The sequence below is a fragment of the Ictidomys tridecemlineatus genome, chromosome X (assembly GCF_052094955.1).
Source record: "Ictidomys tridecemlineatus isolate mIctTri1 chromosome X, mIctTri1.hap1, whole genome shotgun sequence".
Taxonomy (NCBI): Eukaryota; Metazoa; Chordata; class Mammalia; order Rodentia; family Sciuridae; genus Ictidomys; species Ictidomys tridecemlineatus.
Genome location: NC_135493.1, coordinates 26,108,946 through 26,125,732, shown reverse-complemented (window position 1 = coordinate 26,125,732; position 16,787 = coordinate 26,108,946). Strand labels below are relative to the sequence as shown.

The 16,787-nt window shown below is 37.0% G+C and overlaps 1 protein-coding gene across 5 annotated transcripts in view; it reads right to left on the bottom strand.

Annotated features, from left to right (window-relative positions):
* The window catches only part of Tenm1 (teneurin transmembrane protein 1), a 780,422-nt gene that overhangs the window by 102,166 nt on the left and 661,469 nt on the right, over nt 1-16,787 (bottom strand). For all 5 annotated transcript variants that reach the window (XM_040285140.2, XM_078034300.1, XM_005319330.4 and 2 more), the window contains 2 exons: nt 10,289-10,538; nt 1,415-1,435 (listed from right to left, as the gene is read on the bottom strand). In XM_040285140.2, the coding sequence (XP_040141074.2) occupies nt 1,415-1,435; nt 10,289-10,538 (271 nt within the window). The remainder of the gene's footprint in view (nt 1-1,414; nt 1,436-10,288; nt 10,539-16,787) is intronic.

Genomic DNA, 16,787 nt, shown 5'->3' with positions numbered 1-16,787 from the left:
AAGACTGGGCCTGTAGTAAGATTAGATTAGATTGGATCATGTGTGACTATGTGTGTAATATGCCATCAGAAATTGTTCTGAAATTGGAACAAAAATCAGTGCTCTTGCTTTCTGAGTAACATGTCTTATTTTGCTCAGTGAGGATTTTCTCTAACTTATGTACTAGCATTTAGAAAATGCAATAGCCCACCATACCAAATTCAAATCTGATTAATGTTATTTTCTTGACAGCCAACAGTCAGGAACATTCCCTATATTGGTATGTAATTTCTTGCCATTTCATGCCATTGCCCAAGTGCACTTCAGCTCTTTTAAAACTGATTACTTTCTACTTTCTGAAAACATGCCATACCTTAGAAAGAAAAGCCACTGTGTTACATTCCAATTTGCTATAATCCCTCATGTCTAAATACATATTGCAATTTGAGAAATGTGAAGATTACTTTTATAATTAGGGTGTTAGACTTACTGTCACCTTCTGGTTAGTTTTACATTCAACCAGTGTCCTTCAACTTAGCAAAGATCACTTCATCCATGCTAGTTAAAATCACATAGATTGTTAAATGGGCAATTAATGCTTACAATTAATACTGTGCAACACTTTACCAGTAAGCAATTTGACAACCAACTTAATTTGCGTAAGGAATCAATTATGCCAAAGTAGTGAGGCTGATCTCATGCATTGGCATTTAGCAAGTGGCATCTCTCAAACGAAATCCAAATTATAAACCCTATTGGTGCCATTTTGATGACAATTGGCATTTGGGAGTGAATAAATTCAGTTTTCTCTTTTACAATTTCAGGAATTTAGAATAGTTTTAACAAGTTTAATAAAGAAACAAATTGAATAAATACTCATTATGATTAATTCCAGAGCTATGTGACAATGATGGTAAATGGTAAACAGTTATTTCAGAATTTTCCTATTCTTTGTGGTGGGAAGAAATAGAAACCATAAGGTTATACCAAAGAAAGAAAGAAAAACTCTTATTAAATAAGGTCATCATACACTTGACAACTCCATTTCTGGATCTAGGGAGATTGCTGTATTATTCCTGTCTCTACCTGCAACTTGAAAACAGCCAATCTGTTTGAACTTACAGACTAATTTGTGATATCACCTTAGGGAAATATGATGAGACTTATGACCTTGCTTTACCATGAAGTACTGAACTACAGATTTCACTTATCTTGTTTTCTGTTCAATATGTTCTCTTCTTCTAGCAAATTTCTACTTAGTGGTGGAGTCCTGTTCTTTTGGAAGACACTTACCTGCATCATAATTTCCATAAATTCACTTTCACATAATTTCTTTAACCTTATTTAAGAAGCAAATTTTCCATTATCACATTATTGGGAGGTGGCCTCTTAGGCAAGGGGGGTTAATAGGTAGCTGCCCATGTCATTTGCTTACCTATGTCTGGTATCTCTGTTTCTAGGGTGCACAAGGTATCCACGAGTGGCAAGTAAAAGAAAATAGAGAGTCATCAGTATTGTTCAACAATTCAAATCTAACCACACACAAACTCCTAATTCAGTTTGTTATAATTAGGGAGACTCCACAGGCATCATTTAGTCAGGTGTGCAACCCAAAGTTGACCCAATCTTCCAGGCTTCTTTTCCTGACATGGTGTCAAGGTGATTGTACCAACTTCTAAGGCAAGTTTCTCAAAAAGTTCTCCCTGGACCACCTGCATTAGAATCACTTGAGTTCTTATCCATGTGTAGTTTCATGGTGCTCTTCCTAGTCTTACCATATCAGAATTCTGATATGTGGGTATGAGCCTGGGAATTTTATTTTTCACAAACTCAGCTGGTGATTCTGATACATAGTTAGTCTTAAGAACCACTGTACATGTATGAAGACATGAATTGATGTGAGCATACTTTATATACAGAGATGTGAAAAATTGTGCTCTATATGTGTAACAAGAATTGTAATGCATTCTGCTGTCATTTATTTTTTTTTTTAAAAATCAATAAAAAAAAAAAGAACCACTCAGCTAGGAGCTGAAAAATCAGTGACTGCAAAGGATCTAACCATTCTAGGCTCTGCTTTGATGGCCAAAATAACCCTATCAAAATGTGAAATCATTGTGTTTTATAATCAAGTCAAGTGCTGGACAGGCAAAAACCCCTTATTAAATTTTAGAGGTAGAAATATGAATATCTGTGTGCATCTTCCTTAATATTAAAAAAACTTCTTAATGGGCCAGACATGATGGCATATGCCTGTAATTCCAGTTACTTAGAAGGCTGAGGCAGTTAGATCCCAAGTTTGAGGCTAGTCTGGGTAACTTAGTGAGACCTTGTCTTAAATAAAACAGAATAAAAAGAGTTGAGGATGTAGTTTAGGTGTAGACTGCTTGCCTGGCATGTACAAGGCCCTGGGTTCATTCCCCAGACACACACACACACACACACACACACACACACACACTATTAATAAGTTGAAAGTATGAGGGTTTTCTCTTAAACCATGACAGGATGTCCTTAGTATCAAAACTGCTGCATCAATAAGCTGGGAATGGTGGTGCACACCTATAATCCCAGCAGCTCGGGAGGCTGAGGCAGGAGGATCCCAAATTCAAAGCCAGACTCGGCAACAGCAAGATGCTAAGCAACTCAGTGAGACCCTGTCTCTAAATAAAATACAACATAGGGCTGGGGATGTGGCTCAGTGGTTGAGTGTCCCAGAGTTCAATCCTTGGTACATCATGTATATCAACTACTAAAATTTTGTGTCTTTCAGTCATCCATGCTCAAAGGGGTAATTGGGGTGGGAAAACCAGAATTGTCAGCCCAAACTAAGCTGAACCCTTTGGAGGTCCCTGATCCATGAACCTCTTGGCATATGGTATTGCCTAGGGCATTTCACTCTGGGACATGGTATGAGGCTTCTTACATAGGGGACATAGACTTTACAGGCCTGACTTTGGGTCAAGTCTGCTTGGAATGAAAAGGCTATAATCATCTGTGAAATACAGGCATTTTAATTTTAAAATCCTTTTAAATCTGGCCCTTATGTCATTTTGAAAATGTGAAGATAACAAATCTTTTAATCTAAAGTAGAAAACATTCTTGTTCTTTGGAACATTAAAGAAAAAGAAAAGATCCAAAATTATTTCATTTGAAATTATCTGCTAAAATGAATTCAACTCTTTTGAAAAAGAACCTTTCTGGGATTTTTACTAGCTGGGCCACAGGTCAGGGTCCACTGACTTTTCTGTTTCTCTGGCCCATCTCAAAAGGGTAGTATCCTGTGGGTTGACAGGAAGGTCAAGCTGTAAGGATACAGAGCTCTGATTAGAAACTCAGCCTCAGGCATTTGCACCTCTTTCTATTTTCTTTGTCTCTTAGGCACTTGCTTGTTTTCTAGGCCTCTAAATTATAAGGTGAGAGTATTCAAGGCTGGTTCTCTTCATTATAACATAGTTGATCCTTCTGAAGGAAGTGTAGTTGTGAAAATACTAGAAGGACCTCATTAAAACATGGTTTCATCTGCAATAGATTTTTACGACACAGAACCATTTGTGTGGCTACAAAGGGTTTTGAAATTCTTAGGTGATGGCAAGGAGTAGGGAGGGGGATGGTTTGATTTTCTTGCAGCTGCTTCTGATCCTGCCAATAATGTCATTGTGAATTTGGAAAGATGTCCCATATTATGCAGAGCAGCTTCTCTCATTAACATCTCAGAGGGAGGAAGTGAAAATGACAGAATTTATTTCCAGTGTGTGACCTTGTTCTGTCTCAGAATTACTTTTAGTTAAGGATTTAGGATTGAGAGCCACAACCAAAGTCAGCCTGCTGTGCAGCTAGCAACTGATTACATACTGAGGTGCCAGTGTGTGAGCTCTTCACAAAAGCCTAGGCCCATCAGTGGGCATTACCACCTGGCAACTGACTGACTTGAAGCTTGCTATGAGTTAGGAGGAGAAAGGAGTGGAATCACAAATCTTTTTAGAGCAAACAATGCTCCTAATGATAGGGTCTCTGAGTTGGTCTTTGACTTTCTCAGAATCCAAGTGATGGAAAGGGCCATCTACACTTCTTTTTAATTTAAAAAGAAAATTAGTCATGATTTATGTACCATGAAATTCACCTTTCTAAAATATACAATTCAACAATTTCCAGTATATCCAGAGAGTTGTGCAACTGCTACCATTATCTAATTCCAGAGCATTTTCATCACCCTGTGAAGAAATTCTGTACCTATTTGCTGATAATTACTTCTTCCCATTCACCCTTCCCTAAGTTCTAGGCAACCAAAAAAACTGATTTCTGTCTCCATGGATCTGCCTATTTTGGGTATTTAACATAAATAGAATCATACAATATTTGCCCTTTTGTGTCTGGCTTCTCTCACTTAACACAATGTCCCATTTATTCTTTTTATATTTTTTTGTGAGGCAAGTTACAGAAAAGAGGAGATATACCAACTTTGGTGCTTCTGTCTAGTTAGTTGGCATCAGAAGAGTTTGAATGGCCTGCTCTGTGGTAGCTATAGTCCTTTACTTGTTCTTCATGATGTTCTTGATTTCTTTCCTCATTCTTGGCCACAAATATTTGGTGTTGAAGAATGGACTGCCTTCCCTGTTCATCTTTCCATGGTTTTCTTTGAATAGCTGGTGTCCACTCTTCTTGTCACTGATTTCACAGCACTCCCTAGTCAATCAACTTTTATCTAAGACTACCTTCCCCTATGATTTGGCTCTATCCCTCACCCTTATCACAACTTACCTGTCTTGTGTTTTAGAGTCCTGTTTTCAGCTAACAGTCCCTTTGAAAAGTAAACTGATAAATGAATGAATATTGAAGGACTAGTGGATGAGTTTAGTTTGAGGGGCCACTCTAAAATAAGTTATTATTTTGGGAACTCTTAGAAACATAGTGTATCAACTCAAAAGATCCCAGTTGTTAGAGTGGAAATTTGGGACACTGTGGAAGACCTGCAAAGATCTTTTTGGGTGAGACAGAAGGAGCCTTTGAGTGCTACAGTTAACACAGATCAAGCTGGGGAAGGAACCACTTGTGTCATCTAAATGTAGTATTTCTACTATTTGTAGCTTCAGTGCTGTGGATAAGAGAATGGTTCTTGGACATTTCTCAGCTATTTGCAGAGCTCTACAAAGCCCAGGTTCTATTTGTTCCTGCAGCAGAGTGCTCTACAAGTTTCACTGCCCCTCAGCATACTAACTGGCCCTAAATGGGTGCTATTCCAGGTCTACTCCATTTCTAGTCAATGACAGGAGTCAAACACTGAGAACAATATAAGAAATATTAACCAGTCACTGGAAAAGAAATAGTAAAATCTCAGGAGAAATTTTCATGTCACATTGACATTTGTCGAGTCCAAATTACTCAAGGTACCAAGAAGCAGTCTCTTATTTTTTCTCTTTCATTTTTAAGGAAGGACAAAATAAATATCTAGAGACTAACATAATACTGAACAATAGCAGCATGAGGTTTTTATAAAGAATAAATCACTTCTAGTCATGCTTAATAGGTTTTCTAATAGAATTGTGAAATTAGAAGATGAGAGGGGAGCAAAGGGATGTTACATATTTGAATTCTTGCAAAGCACTATTATGGTGTCTCCTATTTTTACTTATATAATTATCCCTGTTAGTTTTAGAAAACCAAGAAGTGGCCCTGAGGCCATGATCAAAGAAAAAGCAAGCAGTCATAAATGATGAGAAATAGTTGAAAGACTTAGGGATGTTTGAACTAAAGAAGAGAAAGCTCAGAAAACTATGGCAGCTCCCTTCACACTTGTGAAAGTTTGTGAAGTGACTTCTGTGCTGCTTCAGATGCTAACATTTGCCTCTACTAAGTGGATGTTTCATGAAGGCAGATTTAAGTTGAATATAAGGAAGAAATTATTAATGGAGCAATCCAAAGATGAAATGGGTTGGTTTTCTTGAGAGGTATTTTAGCTTCTTTTTATTGAAAGGGACTAAACAAAGTAGAGATGACAAACTACTATCACTTTTGTGCTAGAGAAATGTGTGTGTGTGTGTGTGTGTGTGTGTGTGTGTGTGTGTGTGTAAAATTTTAACATGAGAAGCAAATCCCTTAGGGAAACCAAGACCTGAACTATTGCACAGAATAAAGAATCTGTCTTTAAAAGTCTTCAGAAAATGTGTTTTTGAAACTTCCTTAGGTTTAATTGCATGATTTTATAAGCTTCTTTATTATCTTATTCTATATCCCACTGTTATGGTTTGGACATGAGGTGTCCCCGAAAAGCTCACATTTGAAACAATACAGGATGGTTTAGAGGTGAAATGATTGGGTTATAAGAGCCTTAGCCTAATCAATGAATTAATCCCCTAATAGGTATTGACTAGGTGGTGACTGAAGTCTGGTAGGGTGTGGCAGGGGAAAGTGGGTCGCTGGAAGAGTGCCTCTGGAGGATATATTTTCTATCTGGTGAGTCAACTCTCTTTCTACTTTCTGATCTTCATGTGAGCTGCTTCCCTTGTCACACTATTCTGCCATGATGTTCTGTTTCATCCCTGGCCCTAAGGTATAGAGTCAGCCACCTATGGAATGAGACCTCTAAATTGTGAACCCTCAAATAAGTTTTTCCTCCTTAAAATTGTTCTTGTCAGATCTTTTGGTCAACAGCAGCAAAAAAAAAAAAAAAAAAAAAAAAAAAAGCTGGCTGAAACACCTACACTTAAAGGAAGCATTAAGATGTGTATTAAAGCACTAAGTTGTATATTTATGGATAAAATCTGCTGGAAACAGCCAAAGGGTTATTATAGGCTTAAATAACATAAAATATTGTTTCTCTAGGCAGATTTCTAATGACAATTATATCATTGACTTTTCATTTTCTTCCTTGTTCAGCTAGTGAGTGACCAACCAGAGGAAATAAATGAATGGCAACCAACAAATATTAAATTATTTCTTAGGTCAGGTGAAAGAACTTAATTGGGGATACTTTGAATTGACAGGGTTGAGGATGGAAGAATCTACAGTCTTCTAATTTTTGAAATGTCAAGGGGCATCTGTAATTGTTCAATGTGGCCAAAATATTGAATAAAAAGATAGCAGAGAAGGAAATATGACAGGGAATCCATTAGAACCAAACTTTATGTCCTTCCAAAATATCATTGGGTTGAGAACTACCCATCTGTGCATCTCAATACAAGTGAAACCGATACAAGTGAAACCATATGAGACATGTAAGAAGACAATGAAATATAAACCTGAATTCAATTTTATGGATAAGGAAATAGAAGACAGAGTAATTAAGTTTCATAATATATAATCTGACAAGGGTCAAGATCTAGAAAGTTCTCTATCCTTTTTTGGTTATAACCTGTTAATAATATTGTCCTTCCATTTACAACTTTGAATATAAGCAACAATACAATGACTCTATTAGTATGTGTTTCCAAGGAAACAGATGATTCAACCAAGTAAAATGACTAATGTGCATGGGGCAGGGAGCATTTAAATTAACTGATTTTAATAACAACAACAAAACTGGTACAGAATGAAGTTTCTACCTAAACACAATAGAAACTAAATAAGTATTAAGGTTCTTAAGATATCATGGTCTTATTAAATCAACTTATTTCTCCCTAGGAAACAAATCTGAAAATATTATAAAGCAAATATATAAATCCACCAATATATGAAAGATTCAGTGTACACATATAAGCTACTGATCAGGATACATGCTTTAAAAAAACAGTGAATCTAATAAGAACTATATTAGTTTCTGGGTAAACATGACAACTAATGTATGCTGACATAAACTAGTTTGATGGTTTTGATTACAGTCAAATAGGGAGTTACCTGTCAATTAGGTCAAAATGATCACACATATTCAATCAGTTTTTTTCTCTCATGGCCAATCACAGGAATGTTGGAATAGAGAAGGGAGAATTGCTTTTCTCTTTGAACTTACTGCAGGAGATCTTAACTATGACAGCACTTGGGTGGGGATTCAAGGGAGGGAAAAACACAACCCTCTAAATCATTATGTGCGACTTTGGGTGATGTGTATTTTCTGAAAGGGCCTATATCCTTAAATAGATTCTCAAAGAAGTCTGAGACCAACAACAACAACAAAATAAACTTCTTTAAAAGATCCTAATTCAAAAAACCAGCTAATGAGACTTATGCTCAGTGAGAGATCTTTCATGTAGGAGTTTGTGGTGTGTACATGCCTATGTATTTGAAGATCTGTGACAATGAGAGAAAACAGTGTTGTAGAGTAAGAATGCATAGAGGCATTGGACAAGACTTCAGTCAGAAACTAATTTTTCTTTATACTGAGGAAATAACTTTACAATTAAGGTTCAAGATATTCTATTTCATACTTTAAATGACTTTGTGTTGAAGGTCATAAGGTACTTTGGACTAAAATGCAAATTTGTGAACTGTTAAGGATCCTTGACCAAGAGAGAATCTCATCAATGAATGACAATTGCTCCACCTTATATAAATTTACATTTAAATTACAAAGGAAAAGACTAAAGTTAGCTGGGGCTTTTTTATATTTTTTTTATATTTTACTATCTTTAATTTTAATATCTTTCCTTTGAGGAGTTAGCTACATAAGGACTAGATATAAAGGCTTTGTAGGGTGAGCTATTTAAGCTCAGTAAGACAAAGTCTTTGTCTACCTGACAACCAATATCTGCATGACTGGAAATGTTCAGATGTTGAATGAATTGTTCAGTGCTCCCATCCATGTTTGGAATCATGTAGACAGAACACCCACCGGGTTTTCAAAACAATGTAGAATGTTGTACAAATCATTTCCATATCCAGGCATACAATTATTTTGGCCTTCCTGTTGACTTTCCAGTAAATAGGTGCCCAAAGAATTGGAAATGACAAGTCCCTAGGACATCTTGAGGTACTTGAACCCTTGATTAGGGTAGGGCACTATGAATTAGTACTTCTCTATACTCTCTGGATGTGCTTTGTCTTTATAAAGTCTTAACTTTACAGTCTATTTTTATTAGCCAAGGGATTTAACAGCTTTCTTCCCTATGACAGCGTTTGCAATTATAATTAAGAAATGTATTAAAACTGGAGTGAATTAATGTGAAAAATGGATGGGGGCTTGGGACTAGAAGATTTCCCCAGCTAGGTGTGAAGGAATAACTCAGTCTGAGAAAAGGGAGGTAGGTTTCTTAGCAAGCATAAGAATCTGAAAAATATCAAGAAATATCCTTATAAATCCAAATTTCCATGCTAGCGTGAACATAAGTATTAAATGAAAATGACCGGAGGCTTCTCATGTATTTTGACAGGCCTTCACAGTTCTCTGTACATACAAGTTGCTCTATTGAAGGGTCTGCTTTCCCAGTCACTATTTTGGAGGTAATTGAGGAGATGTCTGAGGTAAAAATTGTTTGATGGTATAGTTTGTAGGATAGCATCAAAATCTTCTGGAATATCGAGAAACTGTTAGTTTAAATTTCCAGAGGCATAAATCAGTGATAGAGCAGTCATAATCAATTAGAAGGAAAGCTCTACCAATTTACCCAGGGAGAGGAATCATATTTGTCTATCCCTAACAAGATGGGGGTATATGCTTCTCTTTTCTTAGACTCTAAAAGATATATATTGTGTCTTATAGCCTCAGAAAGGTTAAAAATAAGATGATTAGGCCACGGTCTACTTAGTTGTAATCTTTATGTAAACTTGAGGATACAGAACATCAAAAGATATGAATTCCTTACAAAAGGTGTCAAAATTCTTTTTAGTCTCGAGAAATCTAAGGGTGAATGCTTTGCTCATCGTGGAGTTGAGCTTTTAAAGATAAAAACCTAGTTCTTTCCTTATCAGGCCATGAAAAAAACAGACTACCATTTCATTCTTTATTAAAGGACCACTTCAAAAGATTGGACCCAGAGAATTTAGAAAGTTTAGCTTTTGGACATGGTGATACTTCTACTTGCCAAAATGGAATAGATATTTTTATTAGTCTTCATAGGAACCATCAATGTGGGTCGGTGACTTACCTGAGCACTTGAAAGTATTGAGATCAATGTCAGTGACAGCAGAGTACATAGGAAAGGCACCACATACAGGTATGTCAACACTTCCTGGTTCTTCAAAGCAGTGCTCAAAGGTTCCTTCAAATAGGAGGAGTGGGCACGTTGTCTATTGTTCCTATTCCTGCATCTTAACTCAGTGCTACAATACAGGCAACTGCATTTTCTCCTCCTTCTGGCAATATTTTGTCTCTTCATGTTATCTTATTCTTGCTTTTCCTTTATCCGCTAAGCAAACATAGAGATTAGAGGAGACTTACCTTAATTCCAAAATACTAACGGAGTTTCCCGAGGGAAATATTCGCCTTACAAAATTGAAGTCACCAACATACACACTGCCATCAGGGCCAGAAGCTAAGGCAACAGGAGCAAAGAGTTTGTTGTTGTGGGCTGGACCATTGCAGTTGGTGCAAGCTACACTCCTTTGGTGTCCATTACCCATTATGGTTGATATGACTGGGGGCTGCTGGGAAATGAACATATTTTCTCCATTTCCTTTATGTATGATTCCTAGACACAAGGAAAAAAATTAAAATAAAAAAAACAATTACCACAAAATAATTTCAGCTACATTTAAATTCCTCAGCTACATTTAAACTCCTCTCTCATTGTTCAAAACAGGAAGGAGCTTTGGCCTGGCATAAAAAAAAAATCTGAGAGTGAAACAAATTGCCTTGGTTTTGTTTAACTGCATAACTACAACAATCCATCTCAGTTTGCCTATCTGTGAAGTGGAGAAATACAATGAGACCCTTTAATGCTGATTCTGAATACCTCAATAAGGCATTCAATGACTAACTTTTAGTGATTGCCTGTTCACTGTGGGCTTTGTGCATCATTTATGGCTAATTTTTCATCTCTGGCCAGCTTTCTACTGATGCTGGCACACACCTGTCTGATTTCAAATTACCTTCACTACGCAACTGGTTTTTGAAAGGAGAATATCAGTCAATTTTAATATTAACCTCAGCAAAACACAATCAGGAAGGTAATCTACTTTTGTGAAAAAGTAAAGAAATTCTACTGCTAGAATGCACTTCAAAGATACATGAAAGGGACTTGAATTTTCCACTCTTTTGGACCATATCTCACTATCATCAGTGCAGGAAATAGAGATACTGACTTATGAAAATGCTTTGCAGTCATTTTGTTTGGGCAATCTCATCCATACCCAGAGTTTTAACTCTCATCTCTGTATGTCCCAAATTTCTCTTGTCCAGAATTATTACCTGGAATGCAATTTCCTACTAGATCTCTTTATTTGGATGCCCCACAGGTACCTCAAACTTGAAAAGTTTCAAACTGAACTCATTATTTTTCTGTAGCCCCTACCAAATCCTGCTTTTCTTCTCATGTTCCTTACAAATCTATGAGTGGTATTTCTGTCATGTAGTTACTTAAATTGGAAATCTGAGCATCACCATGACTCATTTTTTCCTCTCATTCTCCAAACCTAATTAATTACTAACTCCCGTGGAGCCTATCATCTAAAATGTATTAAAGTTATTTTTTTCTTCCCTATTACTACTATTAGGGCTTTAGTTCAATTTTTCTTAACTTCTTGGTCTCCTGGTCTCCATTTCCAAACCATTCTTTACACTACTGTCATAGAGATTATTTCAGTCTGTGGCTACAAATCTTTCAATATTTTCATATCCCCTCCAGGATAAGGGCCACAGTCCTTACTGTTAAGGCATACAAAGTCTTTCATGGTTTGGCCCTTGTCTACTTCTTCAGGCTCTTCTCTCATTACATTCTCATTTGTATCTTCAGATTCAGCCATAGAAAACTATTTACATTTACATCCATACATTTCATTTCCTTCCTGCTTTCGTACATGTCATTCCCTTTATCCCTTTATCCTGAATGTCCCCCTCATCTTCTCTGCTTGGGAAACTTTTTTTTTTTTGTACCAGGGATTGAACTCAGAGGCACTCAACCACCGAGCCACATCCCCAGCCCTATTTTGTATTTTATTTAGAGACAGGGTCTCACTGAGTTGCTTGGGGCCTTGCTAAGTTGCTGAGGCTGACCTTGAACTCGCAATTTTTCTGCCTCAGCCTGCCATGCCACTGGAATTACAGGCATGGGCCATCATGCCTGGCTGCTTGCGGGAACTTCTACTTCCTTCAAAGCTCAGCTCAAATCTGCCCCAGTGCTCTATCCAGGCAGAGATAGTCACTCCCTTCTCTGTGCGCCCATAGGTTGTTTTCTGTTGCTCTATTATAACACTTACCATATTGTATGATACAGTTTTCATTACTTCTCTATCTTCCCCATTAGAACATGAATGAGCTCCTTGAAGGCAGACCCTCTGTCTTACTCCTTTCTGTATTTTAGTGCCAATCCCTGTGGCCAAGTCATTATAAGTGCTCAGTAAATGTTGAAAATAGGCTTTGAGTCTCTTGTAGTTTCCTTGTCCAAATCCCAATGATTTTGCAAACCCGCTGAGCCTGGGCAGAAAATCCAAGGAACAAGTACTGCTGTGCTAAATAGCTTAAGTCAGCCCAGAATGAGCCAGGGCAGGTAAAACATCCATGTTGTGAGAAGGCATGCCAATGTGTCAGACCAACGTAACTGACAGCAAATAAATGAATGCAGTTATACTGTATAGCCCTATTTTTTCTCCCTTGCCCCCTGCTATCTATCTCCTCAGAGTGCCTGTTACTCTCCCTAAACATTTCCTGAAATTTCTTCCTCAGTTTTCCCCCCAACTTTTTTTGTTCCACAGACCTATGACAGAAGCTGTTGATCACTGTGAAGTAGAAACATTGCTGGTAAAAATAAGAGGGCAAAACATGCGTACCATGGCACCAATATATACTTGGAAGGGGCCTTCCAGGAAACAGAAATCCTGTCTATCCTATGGTCTTTGTATTTCAAATTTCGGTAACTTTACTCTCCCTCCCAGGGTGATTTCTAGCTACTTTTCAACATCTGATTGGCAAAAGCAGCTGTGAATTTATACCCTAACAAACTGCTCTTTTATTACAGAACTATGAGATATCTCGAAGACCATTAATTTCTTATTATTTTATTAATAACTTTTTAGTTACTAAGGAAACTTCTCACTAAAAACAGTTAATTAAGTAAGACTAATAGGATTGAATTTCATTTCCCCAAAAAACATTTAATTGCATTGTGATCAATATTGCAATTTAAATGAACAGGAGTAAGTGAATGAGAATTGGAATGACAGATGCACAACACTGTTGAAATCTCCTAATGATTGCTAACTGAATATCCTACCAATGAGACTATGATATGTTCTTTAATAAATGAGGAAACCACTGTTTAGTATTTTAGTATTTTAGCAATGCACTATAAGGTATATTATTCAAAAATATTTTCAATTATTGGCTTGGAAATACCAGATTTGCTATTAACATCTATTTTCACAGGTAGATCTCCATTTTTTATATCAATATAACGGTATAGTTAACAATTACCCTCAAAATGACATGTTATTACCAGGCTCCTGGCAATTTAAAAACTAAAGATGGCTATTCTAACACATTCTTCTAAGCCTGCAATTCTAAAACTCCCCTTTTCGATTAGAAAGCCTAGTACTCCATCAAAAAAGAAGAATGATTAAAGGAAATAAAACATAAGGCAATGTACTTTCTGATTACATCTGAACAATTGATGTCTTGCTTTCATGCAAGGTACTAAAGTGCCCATGTACTGAAATTACCATTCTTGTTTAAAGCTGAAGCAATCAAAACGAAAATGGGCAAACCCCTTTTGTATTGCCCTGGAAAAATAGATCATTTTGAAGGGTGTTTTTGTTGTTTCAAGAATCTGTTTAACCTTCCATTACATAGAACCAGGCCATACCATCTAGCAACAATGATTTAACACCAATTCTTCTGCAAAAGGTTGCTCTGAAAATATTTTGTTTATGTTCCTTGAAATCTTGATCAATTACTGCTGCCTCCCTTCCAGTTTCTTCTGCCACACATGCTCATTTTGAAAACAGAATCAAATGATCCTAGTACAACACACATTATTTATATGAAGGCCAACTTCCTGCTAAGGATTGGGTGTCTTGTTTATAGTCAACAATGAAACTCCACTGGATGGGGCCTACTGCACATTTCCCCTCCTAAGCTTTCCTTTTCTTTGCCTAAAAGCTAAGTGTGTTGTGTAATAAGGTAAGCACACTTTTAAACACACTATTCATACCCTCCCGCTACCTTGCTCAGAACTTCTTTTGAAGCTTATAAATAAGTCTGAAATAAAAATTCCCCTTGGAAGCCAGTGGGTGGTGCTTTATGCTGATTTCAAAGAAAAAACCATTTTTCAGACTTATGAACAACAAGGGACACAATACATATTTTTCCTACTACTTGACTGAGAGGATATAAACACAAACTGAGAGATATGCCAGTGTGATCAATGGGAGTTTACTTCCTCTCCCAGTAAAAGCATTTGTCGACAAACTACTGGTCTATCTTGGAGACTAAGTTAAAGGAAATTCTTTACCCATTTCAGACAGATGACAATGCCCAGTTAAGTACCCTGAATTGTTCTTTCTAATCATTTTTAACACTCAGTTTGTAGGAAACACTGGGGAATATGCTTGATTAAAAAATACTAAACAAGTAGCTAAGCTCTGTAAGTAGATGTTTCATGTGCACATTTTCTCAGAATTCAAAAAAAAACTAAGTATTCTTGAAGGGAATGAATATGCATTCTCTATAATCACTAACAGGGTATATTTTGAGGGAATGATGTTGAAAAACACATGTTCTTAGTGTTTTTATCTCAGTGAAAGTAGGATCTATCTATCTATTGGGCATAATATTTGGAAACAATTCTCCACAACCAATGGTTAATTGTCAGGTAAATATAATTGCTGCAACTGAAATGACAAATGGTCTGAAAACACTGCCTACTGGAAACTACCCACTGCATAATGATTTGGGAGCCAAAGAAAAATTGGAGAATAGAATGGCAGCAGACATCCAATCTAATTATAGGTGTCTTTTTAACCAGTGAGAGGAAATTGGAGGAAGATAGATTCTTGTTTCTAATCTACTATCTGTCTCAGATCAAAAAAGCAGGGTGCCTAAAGAGTTAGGCTTTTTACAGAGAGTGGGGGGATTTGGAAAGATAGTGCTTTGCCTTAATCAGTCAGAAAAGACCATCTGACCTGAGGGGGAAAGAGCATTGCTTTCTAAATTGATGTTCCCAAAGCTGCTCCCTCACACTTATCATTCCTGCTTCTAAGACTGCCTTTGTGGGTGGGATTTAGACTTCAGAAACATACTAAAAGGGGTGTTCATGTCCAAGGTCAGACTGAAAAGCAGTGTCAGAGCTGGCTTCAGATCTGTTTCTGGCAAGTGTGACCAGTTCTTGGTTAGAAACACAATACCTTTACAAATGAGATGATAAAAAGAACAAATGTTCCTTTTAAAAAAAACTATCAAAAGCAAAGTTTCTTTCTCAGGAAAAATTATCAGAAAGGTAGAGATAGAAATCAGATTCAGTGGGGATGTAGGTAAGCACAAGAGAGCTGTTTGATGAGATAAAATATTCTAAAACTGGGTTTTGGTGCTGGTAGCAAAATTACAGATTTACTAAAAATCTGTACACTTAAAATGGGTGAAATTTATGGTGTATAAACCATATTTCAATAAAGCTGCTAGAAATCTCTCAGAAGTAATCTGGTACCTGTTACCTAAAAACTAATTAGGGGTGGAGGGAACACATGGGCTGAAATCAGGTGGCCCCTAAAGCCGACTTTCAGAATGGCTTCCCTCTGTTCTAGAGTCTGTGTGAAACAAATGATAAGAAGATACAGGACGGGGAGCACACAGCTGGGGGCTAGCTCGATTGAGGTCATTTCCCACTTTGTGTTTAATGTCAATGACAGGCATTTGAAAGAGACAATCCATATATGCCAATAAAAGTGAGTGGAAAAGAAACGGCTGCTTAAAATGTCAAACTCTTTCAAATCAAAACAAAAAAACTAATAATTTAATAAGTGGCATCTGCCCTTTCGTTTTTGTACTTTTAGAACTGTGGCTCTCCTTTTGACAACAAAAAAGTTGACATTTTCTATCTGCCTGAATCTTTGCTGTTAAAAAATAATAAACATTTGGAAATGGAATTTGGACTCTTCTTTGAGGAGGGGAAGGAGGTACAATGGAAGCATACAGCAATGGTCTCGTTCACCTTCAATGTCTCACACTGGGGCTATGACCAGTGGTCTCATTATATCTTGAAGCAAGTCTGGTTAGCTTTGCCAATCAAACTTTCCCAACCTATGTGGCTGGATAGCGTGGTCAATTTGACTATGGTGCAAATGAAGGTAAAATCATGGGCATGATTGCAAAAAGGATCTCTTAGCCTTACAAGATAACTAAGCTGTTTTATAAGGGTAAAATGAATACAAGGATGACTGGGAGGAAGAGTGTAGCTAACTGAAAACATTCTTATTCTCACTTTCTGGAAAAATAACCTAATATACACATCTTACTACAGTACATGTTTGCTCAGAATCTGTCTCTTCAGATGGAAAGGAATATGACTCCATGTGAAAACTTCTAAATAGATGTTCTTAGAAAAGCTGGATGGAAATACCAATGACTGCTTTCTTAGTAGGATGCAAAAGTAATTTGGATGAAGGAGTTAAAGCCAGGGTAACAAAATCATTCTGCTTGGGAGAAGCAGGGGCTCAGGGACTGCATGTGGTCCCTTCTCCTGATTCATTTAACATTTAGATTATAAAGTAGGAGGAAGTAACAGCAGGAA